Here is a 14,950-nt window from a genome sequence, read left to right on the forward strand (position 1 = left end):
CCCCTTACCAGGCCACGTGCTCTCGGCATTGGGAGGGTTTCCCCATGCCGATGTGGACAAGGGCCTCTTCCCCACAGACCTGACCTGGTGGTTGTGGGGGTCTGCGGGCAAGGGGGCTTATTTGCATTGGTGTACCCCTTTAATTAAGGAGGCACCCAGATGCCGCCGCCCCCCCTTGTGAATGAGTAAAGGGTTAAATAAGTTATTAAAAAGTCCAGACTTTTGATAAAATCCTTTAATTGAAAAAAAAATTGCTCCATCGATGTAATCCAGCGTCAATTACGATGTACGACGCACGCCGAAATAAAAAAAGTCCCGCCGCCTGACGACTGTCCAAACCCGACGGGAACTCGCTGCAAAATTACATTCCTGCTAGTACCCCTTACTCATTCACAAGGGGGAGCTGCATCTGGGTGCCCCTTAATTAAAGGGGTACCCGGATGCAAATAAGCCCCCTTGCCCGTAGACCACCACAATCACCGGGTCAGGTTTGTGGGGAAGATGCCCTTGTCCCCATCGGCATGGGGACACCCTTCCAATGCCGATGGGGACACGTGGCCTGGTAAGGCACGGGGGGGGGGCTCGGCCGCCGCCCCCCCCCCCCCTTCCCACCCCCCCCCCCCCCTTTCCTGCCCTGCCAGTGCTGGGATCAAGGGTCTGGTGGGAATGTTAGGGGGGACCCCACGTTTTTTCCCACCCATTTTGGGGGGTTGGGAATCCCCCTTAAAATTCCTACCAGACCTAAAGGGCCTGGTAGGGATTTTGGGGGGAACCACACGCACTTTTTTTTATTGTTTTAACTTGGGGGGGGGGGGTCCCTCCTGACATTCCTACCAGATTTAAAGGGTTCCTCTTTTTTCGCAAATGTCACTTTGCTGCAACGAACGAACGCAACTAAATTTCGACCGAACTACTGCTAACGAATATTGTCCGAATCGAATTTCGACACCAAATCCCGAAAAACGAAATAACGCAAAATCCAAATCAAAGCGAAAAATTTTTGAAATGATAGGAGGGGTGGGGATGTGACATTATCGGTTATCCTCCAATCATAGAATGTCTTGCATTTCTTTGCAATACAAGACATTTTGTGAATGGGCAAGTAGAGAGGAGGGGTGGGTGATGCGATCGGAGTGCTGTACTGCTCAAGTCACAGCTCTTCCTCTCTTCAGTGCCCAGAAGCTGGGTGTTATGTACAGGAGACGGCATGTTGCAAGGTAAGAATCTAATACTTTGCAGAAGACTTCCACAAATAGCACGCAGCTTTTAAATGTTAGTGCAATGTGTAAATTATCCTTTTTTTCTGGAGTGTGGCTTTAATAATAATATGTTTGCTGTGGTTATAGTGCAGACCCAACAACATAAGCACAAAAGTCTTGCCAAAAAAAAAAAAAATACAAAACTGCTGATTTAACTCTGCAGCATGAACTAGGGTGAACTGACCTGACAAAATTGCTGCATCTTCCTCAGAAAACAAATAGTCATCTTTTAAATAATAAAACCTCAAAGAAATACTACCATGTGTGACTATAGTGAGAACTGATCCGTGTTCTAAGGAAACGGTGATGCTTGTTTTTTAACAGGTTATTTAGTGGGAAACAAAAGCATGTTATAAGTCTTCTGGTGTTGGAAATGCAGTAACCCAAAGCTATCAGATTTCATTTTACAACACTTAGGTAATTAAAGCTGACGTTTACTCCGCTTATTTTTTGCCTTACCCGTTTGTTTCTTCCCCCTGTCATTAACATGCCAACAAAAATGTCACATAAAACCTTTCCATTTCTTTAAATACCTTATGTTAGACCCAGTGAGGTCTTCATCACTCTATGCTTCTCTATGCAATGAATGACTGGTGGGAGGGACTGGCAAGGTGCTATACTTAGCTTCCTGAAAATACCCCAGCACCCTGCTTAAACACTCCTCAAGAGCCCTCAGACCTTATACAAACAGTGCGTTAACCCTTGGGAGGGAATTATGGAAACATCAAAATGCCTTGATCAGTAGATGTAAGGCCAGAGTAGTTGGCTTTTCTTTGCAGACAACATTTGCAGGGATCCCAACCTGAAAGAAGCAATTTCAGGGAGGTGTCCCTCTCATTTCAGGGAGGTGCCCTCTCCCCCCCCCCCTCCGCGGAGGGAGGGTTAGGGGGGGCTGGGAGAGAATATTGCAAAGTGAAATAGCCAATAGGAATCTAGCTATGCATTCTTATGCCTTTTTTTTTTTTTTCTGACTGACGGTCGGGCCGCGGCTCCCGATGTCAGAAAAGAAACAAAAAAAACGATCGCAGTGAAAGGTTTATCTGCTCGACCGAGCAGATAAACCTTTCCGGGAGGAAGTGTTTCTCTCCCGGACGACCGGGACCCGCTATCTAATAGCGGGAGACTCCCGGAGCGTCCGGGAGAGTTGGGATGTCTGCATTTGTATGCAGACTGTATTGTTGCTTGTGTCCAGATTTTCTCTCACTTCCTGTCCAGGTGATGGGTAACAGAGTAGGCAGTGAGGGGAAATCTCCATAACAAGGACATAGCACATTTAAAATCTGACTATAAAATCTACTCAGACATAAACATTTTAACATCTTGCAGAGTTTCTTTCAAAGCAATCAATGAAATGACTTGAACTCACCCATGGCTGGGGCTTCAGCATTGTGGCCACCCTTGGTCCATAGTCATACACAGTGCTGGTGTTGCTGCCTTGACAAGTTCCTCTCTTCATGCGCAGATGTTCATGCTTATAAAGAGCATGTGCACCTTGGTCATCATCAGATCCTGGGAGAGGTTCTATTAAGTACATCTGCCCATCCACCTGCAGAAACCCGCTGAAAAGATACAAGGCCATTATATTGCTGCAGCAGGGGAGATGGTCAGCTATTTAACTGGAATATGTAAAACACAATTACAGCCTTTCTAAAAGGTGGCAGATCATCACTGAGGACCTATTCACACAAATATGCTAAAATACAACTTCAACCCCGACCATTCTTTGCAGCATGTTCACTGAGCAGTGACAACTGTTCTTCCAAAGACCATGTAAAATATGGCTAAAACTGCAGCTTGTCATAGTTTTCAGAACACAATGGTGCAAATACTAGTGAATGATTTCAGAGTAAACCCACCAAAAATTCAAACTGAGCATGTGATAAAATAAAGCCAAATTGAGCAGCAGATGCAGAGATACGAGCAGCAAAAGCTTATGAAAACAGACTTTCCCCGTAAAAAATACCCTTCCACCTCCTGAGACTTTCTATTGTTTTTTTTTTATTGTGAAGTACAGTCTTGCTTGACACTAGGAGGGCTCCAGGAGGAGCAGCTTCAAGCTTGATGAGAAAATATTAATTTGCATACAAACTTCAGAGGGCCGACATTCATTAAATATTCACTGCAGGTGAATGTGCGTTGAATTACAGTGCATGATTAACCACCTGCAAATGTTTGGTTGATGAATATCACATTTATTCTTATGCCACAGAATTTACTGACCATTAAGGGCTTGTTCACACCATCTCCAGACCAGATCTGGATGCGTTTCTAGAAACACGGGTATGCATGTTTTTTATTTTAAAAATAAGTGTCTGTTCCAGTGTTTTGGGCTTTTATGTAGTCTCAATTAGACTTCTAGTGCGTTCTGGAGCATTTGCATGTTACATGCATTTTGGAGCGGACCAGAAAAAATAGTGCATGCGGTACTTCTTTTAAACGTTCAGGAACTGAACGCAGTGGTGTGAACTAGCCTCACTTTTTACCATCGGAATGAACAGAGATGCATTTTTGGACCAGACAAAAAAAAAACTTTCTGATCTGGATCTGGTCCGGACATGGTGTGTATGGGCCCACTAAACTTATCTCATCCCTACTCCTGAGACCCCCTCTGGGCTGCCAGGCTGGTCCTTGAAGCTTATTCTCTCTGGGAGTCATAAAGACTGCTGATGTCATCAAGTACAATGCAGGCTCCATAGCCCTACATTGTATGTGAGGATGCCGAGGGACAATCCACAGCTGGAGTGGAGGGGAGAAGAGGAGATCACCAGCTTCTGGGTGAAGGGTAATCAGGTAAGAAAATTGCTTTATCCTGTCCCCTGGGCATGAATGAGCAGTCACTCATTGCAATGAGGGGGGGGGGGGGTCCCTGGGGTTTCCACATCAGAAGCCCTCCTTTCATATCAGAGACCTATATTTTAATCTTCACTACAGTGTGGCTATGACAGCATGGCAGGGACGGGACATGGGGCAGATCTGGACAGAGGTGGACTCCTGCTCTCTTCTGAATGCTCGGGGAGATCCTGGATGGATTTTCAATTACTATGACTGTGTAAGTGTCCTTTGACTATATAAGTTGACAGAAAATCCAATAATATATATAATTTAATTATATAAATGTATTATAGAAAATTATAAACACATTAAACATTAATATATAAATTACATAATATTTTATATACATTGTTATATATAGAGGTCAGTATGGTTATTTTTCTTAGTACAGCCAATTTGGGCCTTTCCTTGTCTATTATAAGAACAGACATGGCATGCATTGCTTACCATGGCTAACTAAATTCCAGTCACACTGATCTATATATAGATGTGATTATCTCTATCTACAGAATTCTACACCTCGCTACTGATACGTCTATTTCTGAAGAACCATTAAACTGAGGAGGGGGTGTAGGGAGATTGATACCTCAGGGCAGGAAATGAAGAATGAGAAATTACCTCCGCACAGCACATTTCCTGTATGTTATGAGTTTCCCAGTATAGAAGTTAATAATCAGAAGACAGGAAGTTCTTTTTTTTAAAAAATTTACTTGGCATAATGAACGTTCTTTGAAGCAGACAAGGCAATAGTTTCCCTTAAAAAAACACTTTCTACCCATTTTAATGGTTTAAAATCTGCAAATACAGATGGGATTTTTTTGTTTTAGTCAGGGCTTAATAAACTGGTTTTTACTGTATAAATGTATATTCAGTATATCCCAAATATAGTTTATACAACACAGATTAAATATAAAAAAATTTGTTTTCTAACAAAATTAAAACACCACAACGCCAACACAAGCACAAAACACTTGAGCATTTTTAGGTGATTTGAAGCTTCTTTTGTACGAGCCTTTTTTTTTTTTTAGGTCTGAGCATTTTTGTTTTAGCCAAAGCAAAGCTAGCTACTAGGAGGAGATGGTTGTTAGATGCAAAATCACTTGCGTAACGTGCATTACATATGTTTTTCAGGTGCTTTTGAGGTCCACGGAGTATAAAATGCCCGATTTTGCCCCAAAACAGCTCATGTTATTTTTCAAGCTACGAACAACACAACAATCACGTGTGAACGAGTACCACTGAAAATAATGGGATTCTTCATGTTGTATGTTGTAGTGTTTCGGGAAACGCATAACAAAATGCTCCGCCATGAACCAGGGTTTAAGAGTATTTTTCTGGTTTTAGAGCAAAGTATCAATTTCACCCACAGTTCCTGTAGAACTCAACAGACTAGGTTACACAGCCGATACACTACATACACATATTTACTATATACCCCTACCCTCATAACCACTGTTAACAACAACAACAAAATATGCCTTTGGGAGCACACGTCGTTAGATTACCCATGGAGAAAAGCCAACTCTTTTGATTAACTGGCGCTTGCTTCCCATTATAAGCAGCAGCTTTAAAGGGAAACTACAATGGTTATGAGTTAATTTTATTCTACTTTTTTATGTAAAGCTTAATTCCAGACAAAAGTGTTTTTTAGTTATGGATAGCATAGGGAAGAGTCAGATTTCTGTCCCCACTGTGGAGACTTTTTTTCTTTACTTTCTGTCCCTCTGATACTTGTACAAGGAACAGATAGTGTGATTGTCACCAGGACAGGAAGGCACCAACAGAAATAAAAGCATTGCCAACATCCTACTTATTAAAAAAAAAAAAGTGTTTTAGTTTTATTCTTTGTCCTCACTGGTGAGATTGGCCATCATTTCCTGCCTTGACAGTAATTAGTTTTAAGTAGGGTATACCCCGTTATATTCAACTTGTGGATTTCTGTTTAATGTGGATGGACGAATCTCCACTGTGAGTTTTGTATTCTGGCAGCTGCTGTCAGAATAACCAAACAGTGCTTGCAGCTGATTGGCTACAAGCACGGTTCAGCGGAGGAATTTCCAACATGTTCCTTCAGCAAAAGTTGATCTAATGATCAACTTCTGTCAAGGAGATAGGGCCACCAATAGGGCTAACTTCGCTCCATGTGTACACAGCTTTAGGCTTTGTCCTCACTGGAAAGAATAACTATCACTTCCTGTTCTGACAATAGTATCATAGACAGCAAAAAAAAATAAACACAAGCATTTGCATCCAGGTCTGCTTTTTCTGACCGAATGTGGGCGGATATAGGCACACAAACATTCCTTTATATGTAGCCAGCCATAGTGATTACATGGGCCCATTTTTCTTCCAACCCATGAGGGAGGAAAAAAATGAAATGAAGACAGATGTCACAGAGCATCTGGGCATCAGAAGAGAGGGCCTAAACCTTCCCCTCTATTAAAAAAAAAAAAAAATTAAATCTGCTTTTTTTTTTAACAGAGAAGCTAAAGAGATCCTGGAAAATGCATTAAATTCACCTTCCAGCTGCATATAAAGATATAAACATTTCATATTTACCTTATTAAATTATAAAAAAGAAACTTAATTTACAGTTTGTTTTTAGTTCTGACCATAATATGTAAAGAAAATATGTACAGACCACTATACACTTCCTTTAAGATTCATAAACTGTGCAAAGGAAACATCAGCTGTACCTACATACATACAAATAGTAGTTTCAAGGGAAATGGAGCAGAGTAAACAGATGAGGTCTGCTTGGTTTCCTTTATTTTCTGTGGATGTTTCCCATGGGCCTGGGCAAATGCACTTATACACATCAACACACCACTCAATTCATAAAGCTTTGCACAAGTAGAAAAATCTTATTTTTTTGCCACGCGAGAGTAATTTTCTAATCTTACTGGACAAAGCTAAACATAACGGTCACGTTTTGGAAAATAAAGTTCCTTATGCTGGTGTTTTAGCTGTGTGAATTGAGTCCATATAGGAAAAACCAACTCCCACCACCTGCCACATCAGAGCCCATCTGTGGACCACTAGATCTAGGGCTGCAACAACTAATCGACATAATCGATTATAATCGATTATTGAAAAAGTTGTCAACTTTTTCAATAATCGATTAATCGGCTTCCGATTAGTTGGCCCTGTTCACGGGTCCACAAACGCTGCGTGCCGCGCCTCCTCCCCAACTCGCGCCCACCGCTGCCAGACCCACCCGCATCCGCGCTCTACACGCTGCACCTCCTTCCCGCCTCAATCCGATTAACCGAACTCAATAATCGGCTAACTAATCGATTTTGAAAATAATCGTTAGCTGCAGCTCTAACTAGATCTCCATAGACATAACCGGGGGAGACATGACTAGGAAAAGACAACCATGGCTGATCAAACCAGATGTTAGAACGTTAGACCTGAACAGTTAGACCTGAACACTAAGACACCAAGCTGTTTAACATGTACAAAAAAACTTAGTTAACCTTGGGACAGCAATTAGTTAAAAAAATAAAATGATCAGAAGCAGGCCATTTTTACACATCATCCTGAACAATTTGTTCTAGTTGTACTCAACCGTTTAAATAATTTACATGTGTGATCTCAACTGGTGACAAGACTTCTCACAGACCTGAATGTGTAACCCTTCTATCCAGTGGACCTCTAAAAATATTTTCTGTCTAACACAAAGCAGGCAAAAAGAAGCGGAGGACACATTCTTTTATTTAGTATCCAGTGGTATAAATTAAATATTAGACTTACTTTATTCCTTTACAGAGGTTAATGCTGGCTGATGAGTCATTTTGTCCTTCCACATGTCCATGATAAAAGCAATGATCCTAATGGAGACAAAGTAATTCAAAATATATGATGTCTGCTTGTATTACTTGTATCATGAAAAACCTCTAAAAAGAAATATATTTACAGAGAAAAAATATGTACTTAGAAGAAACCACAGCAGAAAACCTTGTAAGATAACAATGTACTGTCATGTCGCTGTTTCCAAAGTCGGATATGACTCAGCTTGCAGACCTTATTTAGGGCTTGTTCACACCAATTGCGGTGCGTTCCAGAGCGGTAGCTGCCGGAACGCACAGCAATCGCTCACTAAACTTCCCCCTTCGTTCTGGAGCAGGAGGGGGCGTGACAGTGCATTGAAGTCAATGGCACCGCAACCAAGGCCCCCCCCCCCTCCGCAAAAAAATGCTGAATGCGCTATTTTTATAGTTTGCAGTGGACCAGAACGCAGGCAATGTTTTGCCACGCGTCTGATCGCACTGCAGGCGGGGGGGGGGGGGGGCATGGCTGCAATGCCCCTCCCGCCCAAGAAATGAAGGGGGAAGTTTAGTGAGCGATTGCTGTGGGTTCCACCAGCTACCGCTCTGGAACGCACCGCAGGTTTGTGTGAACAAGCCCTTAAGCAAACGTATGAAATGGTGACTTAGTGACAAAAAGGAGGTATCAAGGACAAGTTGGATGATAATAAGGTATTTCAACTATATTAAAAAAAACCCACATGCTTGAGCACCTTGACAGAGCTGAAGTTCCATCATAAAACCTTTGGTGGCCAAAGCTGCCCCTCTCCATAAGGGACACCTTCCAGCACAATGTATTTAGGCAATGGACACACCGCTGTCACACCCCCAGTTATGCCAACCATTAAGAGTTTATATGCCAATAAGGATTGGTTAAACCTAGAGTGTTTATTTTCACTATTATTTTTCCTTTATACTGGCTTTTCAAAAGAATAAACAAGATGAATAAGGCCTAGTTCACACCTAGGCGGCACCGTTTTTTTGCGCATTTGTACTTGTGGATTCAGCATGGGGTTATTTGTACCTTTATGCGCATTTGGCACATTTTTCCGTGCGTGAAAATGCACGGACATGAAGATGCGCATTTTGATTAGCAGCTTAAGAAACATTGCGATCAATGGACGAACACGCGTACAAACGCGCAAAAACACGTGCGAAAATGTGCAACATGCTTCTGCCGTGCGTTTTCTGGTGCTTCCATTGAAGTCTATGGGGGAAAAAACGAGCTTGAAACTGCCAAAAGAAGCTCATACCCTTTTCTGCGTTTGGCGCTTTCCTGTCGGTGTTTTGCTGCTCAAGTGTGAACAGGAGTCATTGAAAATCATGGGAGTTCTTGTGTTGGGCATTTAAAAGCACTTTTTCTACTGCTCAAAAACGCCTAGGTATGAACCAGGCCTAAGAGATTTGTGCATTGATTATGACTCCATGTGCATTTCTATAGTATAGTTAAAAAAGTTTGACTGATAACTATAAAGAAAAAGCTCTGCAGCCTATAGAAGATGTGACTGAAGAACATGATATTGATATTTTCAAGTACAGTATGTTCTTAAGACATAGAAAAACATTCTACTAAGCCATGTGTTACAATGACAGAGTCATGCAGGTCTCACCCAGTCTTTCAGAAGAGACAGATTGCAGAGTAGAAGGAAGGAGAAAACAGCAGAAGGATCTTTATACACAACCTCCTCTCTATACCTCCTGCTCTACACAGGAGAGTGGGAGAGGGGTGGGAGGACGTCTTATCCCCACTAACCAAAAATGTTCCTTATCATTTTATACTGAATGCATGCACACTCCAGAAGCTACAGATCTGCTCAGCTGTCTTGAGAAAAAACACCACTTTAACGGATTTCATTACTATTATGTAATTAACAAAAAGTATTCCAACAGCGTATTCAATGCTTTTACAACAGGTCCCTAAACTCTGTACACATCCATTTAGCCACAATGATTTACCAAATGCTATTGCGTCTTTGTCCCCTGTGCTGTTGAGCTCCAAGGTGCAAGGTGTGCTACAATAAATGCCTTTTAACGTGTATGGTTTTGATATGTGATAAATAATTAGTCATCCAGCCAGAATATAAGCAAACGCAAACCAAATATACAAACTCAATAACAGTGGCAAGATTACTAAAACCACATCCTTGGTGTGAAATGGGCAGGTCTGAAACTGAAAATATAAGTTCCACTTTCCAAAATGCTGAGATCTGCCATGGGGTCTCCTTTTTGAGACAATGGCCTGGAACTAGTATGCAGATCACAAGTTCTGATTTCAGTCTCTCTTTCAAATATGCATGTTTGTTCCCATTTAGTAACTCAGAAAGTACTGAAGCCAGACACAGCCAGCCAACTAGTTTTCTCGGAAGGAGGTCAGGAATGGCAGTCCCCCTATTTAACCCAATACATGGCTCTATATCTATCTATCTGTTTCTTTTAAATACATTAAAGTCATCTTCTTTCCAGTAGTTTTCAGGAGTTCCTCCAGCGCTGGTTCCGGTCTCTGATCCAACGTCGACTGCTGTGTCTTCTGTGTCCCACAAAGTCTGTCCGCGTGCACGCTGTCGGGCTGCGTGCATTGACCTACACTGTGTCTCTCCTCCTCTCCTGGTCAAAGATCTCTACTGTGCATGTGCCAGCCCCATCATGCTAGGTAAGTAAAACCCTTTTTGGTAACTTTTTTATAATGTTTTTGAATATATGTACTGCTAGCAAGCAGTCGATACAAAATAAAGAGAGAGTTTAATTATACTTTAAGGACCTGTTCAATGCTGTCAACAGTGGACCCATGGTTCTTATGATCTCAAGCTCTTCTTCTCAGAGGAGTGACGGCCTGGGACCTGATCTGCTTGCTGGAAGATTTTGCAAAAGCTGGAAAATCTCCTGGTGTGATAATAAGCACCCCCAGCTGCCTGAGGAGCTTGTTATTGTCCTCTAGTAAATAAGAAATAGTCCACAAATCACAAGTGATGCTTGGAAATCTGGAGAATCCTTTACTTTTATTGCAGCATTTATGGGCAGCCAGAGAGCAAAAATCTTCACCATAAAAAAGTGCTGTACAATGATGTATGTATACAGTATATAGGAGTCAGACATTGACTAAATTATTAGCAGCTGTATTAATATCACCAAGTGATATAAAATATATAAAATCTCATATGAAATAGTGCTCAATAGTAAATCAATAGATCAATGAAGTTATTGATTTAATACTAAGCACTGTTTTTCATATGAGATTTTATAACAATGTTACAGTACCGCCCGGCGTCTGTTGCTGCACGTATTTGTAAAAAAATTAGATATGTTACTAAGCAAATATGCAACCTGCGTTACCATAAACATACGAGGAGATTCCAAGAATCTAGGTTATCTGCCCTTACCTCAAGCAACCACAAACCACTGTTAATGCGCTTTACATACAGTGTGGAAAATACTGGTGCTATCAAACACACTACTCTGGTTACATTAAAGTGAAAATGTTTTTAATCTATTTAATTGCTTACAATAGATGCTGCTCCTTGATGTTTAAAAGTTTTAGTTTTGTGCAGAATCCGCTGGTTCCCTCAGCACTAGCCCTGATATCCTGTTTTAGTGTTGCTCTTTTCCCTTGCAGGGTCCTATAGAGCCACCCTTGAGCATGTAATAAGCGATGTGCATCTTCCAGCTGTTTGGAAATAATTGGGAAATACTTTGCTGGACAGTGCATATTTGTTAGATCTGGATTCATTACTGAAAAGGTTTGAGAATTTAATACCACTTTAATTATATATTTTACCAGATTTCTAACATAATTCTGTTTATGTATATTATTATACATTCATTCAAATCATTAAAGTGTACGTGAACCCTTTTCTTTTTTTCTCATTTTTGGGCTGTAAAATATACCATTGAATATGTCTTGTTATATCTGTTCAATAAGTGCAATAAAAAATACCTGTTGCTGAAAGAAAATCTCGTGAGCTCCTAACTTACTGTGGTGCACTGAAATCTCACGTATTGTTATCAGCCTTGTCTGAACACCCTTCTGAACACCTCCTCCCTAGGTGATGGAGATGAGAGGGGGGAAAGTTTTGTACTCCTAATGTACCTCCTGCTTTTTCAAAGTGTTTTTTTACACTTAACTTTATTGTTATCACATAGGGGCCTAAGAATCCCCCTATGTGATATCAAATTACAGTGACAGGTCCTCTTTATGGAGACATCAGAGGACACCTAATGTCACCTAGCAACCCCCAAAGAAGCTGATGAAGCAGAGATCTGCTTCACCAGCTTCTCTCCGGTGTCTGTAGCCGGAGAGTGACAGCTGAATGCGGAAGTGATGTAATAAACATCACTTCCGCACTCACAACACAGGAGGGGACATCAGAGGGAGATCGTGTACTAATCTCCCTGCACAGAGCCACAGTGCCGGTCCTGGGCCCGCACGGAGCACAGGATCGCGGCAGAGGGGGGCGCACGACAGCACAACATACAAGCAATCGGGCAGCTTGACAGCTTGTAGGTAAACAGCCATCATTGGCCGTTTCAAATTTTGACAGTTTCCCGCATGTGCGCACCAGCGCCGGCCCAAAGGACGTTTTAAGACGTCCACCCGCATCTAGAAGGCTCCCGTCCGGCCATTTCCCTACTTTTGGCGGACGGGAGGTTGTTAATCACCAGACTCAAGTAGTAGTGCCTCCTTTAGAAAATACCTGCAATGCCTCATGGGACTTGTACTTCAAAAATAGCTGGAGTGCAACCTTGTGGAATCACAAGTCCCATACGGCACTGCAAGACATTGCAAGACCCTGACAGCCACAGGCATGACTTCCAGAGGCAGAGGAATTATGGGAGTTATACCATAGCTGCAGTGCCCAGGTTGCCTGCTATTGACATAGTTTCACTGAAATGTCTTTGTGAAAAAATCTTTTTTTTTTACTTTAACCTAAAAACGCTACAATAATACTTCATGCATATACAGACATCTTTCATATGAAGGCAAGTATAGAATTGATAAAACATAAAACTCTTAAAATAAGTGTTCACACTGACATATGGTAAATATGAAATGTACCTACCTGCCCATCCTGAGTGTCTGCCACCTCTGTCCCATCATCCAAGTAGTATGTTACTGTAAACTGTTTTGCCAGCAATTCTCTACAAAAGAAACATTATATATTTAGCCTAATGTTATGAATACATTGTTTATAAAATGCAGATATTCATTGCAGGCCTTGGGGTTTGTTCACAACAAGTGCGGAGCAGATACAGAGCAGTTTCAGGGCGCAACATAAATGCATCCAGTGAATTCCAATGGTATTTTGGGCTCTAGTTCACATGACAGTGTTTAGTTCCTGTGCATGTGGAAAGACTGCTGCATGCCCTATTTTTTCTGCTCTGGAACGCACCAAAAGCATGCAAACGCTCTGGATTGCACTGGACTACACCTGAAAGACAATTTTAGACTAAAAAACACCCCAGAACGCATCAAAAACGCATCGCACTGCATATGCAGAAACTCATCCAGATTTGTTCCAGATTTGGTGTGAACAAGCACTTAAGTTATAAAATATTTTTTTTTTAAACCACAAACAAAAAAGGCACTAAACCTGATCTGACCTGAAATTAACAACAGCCACTTGTGACTAGAGATGGCAGTGTAGGCCCCCAGCAGATTTGCATGAAAAACGCAAGTTGCTGCATTTTACCAGTGCTCACATTGAAGTCTAAGGGGCCAAAAATTGAACAATTCTGCTCAAAAAGCTTGGACTTTTTCTGGTGCTCAGGCCTGAAAGGGCACCATTGAAAATAATGGTTTTCTTCATGATTAGCATGCAAGTATCAAGCTGCCCATCTACAGCTCGAATATCAGCTGAAATTCCAGCTTCCAATGTGTGGCCCTGCTGGCACCACCCATTACAAAAATTAGTACATTTTTTTATTTAACTTTTGCCGAAGGAGCAGGGTGGAAACTTATAGGCTGAACAGGGACTGCAGTCACTCAGATGTATTCAGAAGCTGTGGGAGCAGATGCTGAATACAATAGTCAATAACAGAGATTACTCTATCCATGCTGTTTAGTGTGGAAGGGGGAATCTAATGGCTCTGTGCAGGTTTAATGAGAAAACTCTAACGGTGTATGGCTCAAATATGACAAGCATCCTTATTTTTTTTAAAGTGACAGTTATTTTTAGCCAAAACCAATGAGATTTGAAAACTATGGTCAAACAGACTATACGCAGCTATGGAATAGCTTACATTTTAGTGCTACAATAACCAGTGTGGTCTGATTCAAAAGCAAAGCTCAAACAAATGCATTAACCAAACCCATTACTACAATACCTGTTTTTTAGCAGCTTCAGTGTGTAGTTCTTTCCTTCCACTGTTAGTGTGTATTGGGCATGTTCTGGATGCAGTTTCTTTAAACAAAAAGAAGAAACAACAATTATATCAAATATATTGAAAGGCTGTAAAAGGGGTTAATCATGTGTCCCCTCAACGTAAAATTAAAGGAAGAAGTATCAGACTTCCCCAGGGGACTCTGTGGAGCGGTCTCTTATGCAATGTGAGCTGTAAAATACTTATTTTAATTAAAGTGAACCAAAAAAAAACCCCAAAAACTTTGCTGCATTGCATGCCTCCCTTCTCCGCATACTTGACAAAGTCGACTCTTTCTGTTTTACCTTTTTTTGGAGATTTTTGTTTCACTCCGCCACCTGCCTCTCTTCTCGCCTAGGTGAGAATGACGCCCTGTTCCAACAGTCCTTCTGGAATATCTACCTCAGATATCCCATGAGGCATTGGCTTCCACCCAGCGGTTGGTGAGGAAGAACCCTGCGGCACACCATCAGGTAGCCAGCTTCAAGAAACCCGAAGAGACAGCTGGTTTCCGGGAGAGTAAGATGGCAGCAAGGAACCTGGCATGCGGTGGTAGAGTGGTAGATTACAGGTGGACAGTCCTGAATTCTCGGGACAGGTAAGTAGGTAACTGAGCAAAACCCAGTGTAACGGGTAAAAAAGGAAAATTAACCCCCGGGAAGGGGGGGGGGGGTGTTTGGGGGGGGTCAGTGTATT

The 14,950-nt window shown here is 41.7% G+C and overlaps 1 protein-coding gene across 1 annotated transcript in view; it reads right to left on the minus strand.

The window, feature by feature from the left end:
* Positions 1-14,950, minus strand: part of LOC108799599 (zinc metalloproteinase-disintegrin-like batroxstatin-2) — a gene marked incomplete at its 3' end in the record, with an annotated part of 40,097 nt that overhangs the window by 16,943 nt on the left and 8,204 nt on the right. Inside the window, exons 3-6 of the mRNA XM_018571488.1 lie at positions 14,219-14,298; positions 12,955-13,033; positions 7,848-7,924; positions 2,626-2,818 (exon numbers count right to left, since the gene is read on the minus strand). Coding sequence (XP_018426990.1) covers positions 2,626-2,818; positions 7,848-7,924; positions 12,955-13,033; positions 14,219-14,298 — 429 coding nt within the window. The remainder of the gene's footprint in view (positions 1-2,625; positions 2,819-7,847; positions 7,925-12,954; positions 13,034-14,218; positions 14,299-14,950) is intronic.

This window comes from Nanorana parkeri, unplaced genomic scaffold (assembly GCF_000935625.1).
Source record: "Nanorana parkeri isolate BGI_ZX_2015 unplaced genomic scaffold, ASM93562v1 scaffold1767, whole genome shotgun sequence".
NCBI lineage: Eukaryota > Metazoa > Chordata > Amphibia > Anura > Dicroglossidae > Nanorana > Nanorana parkeri.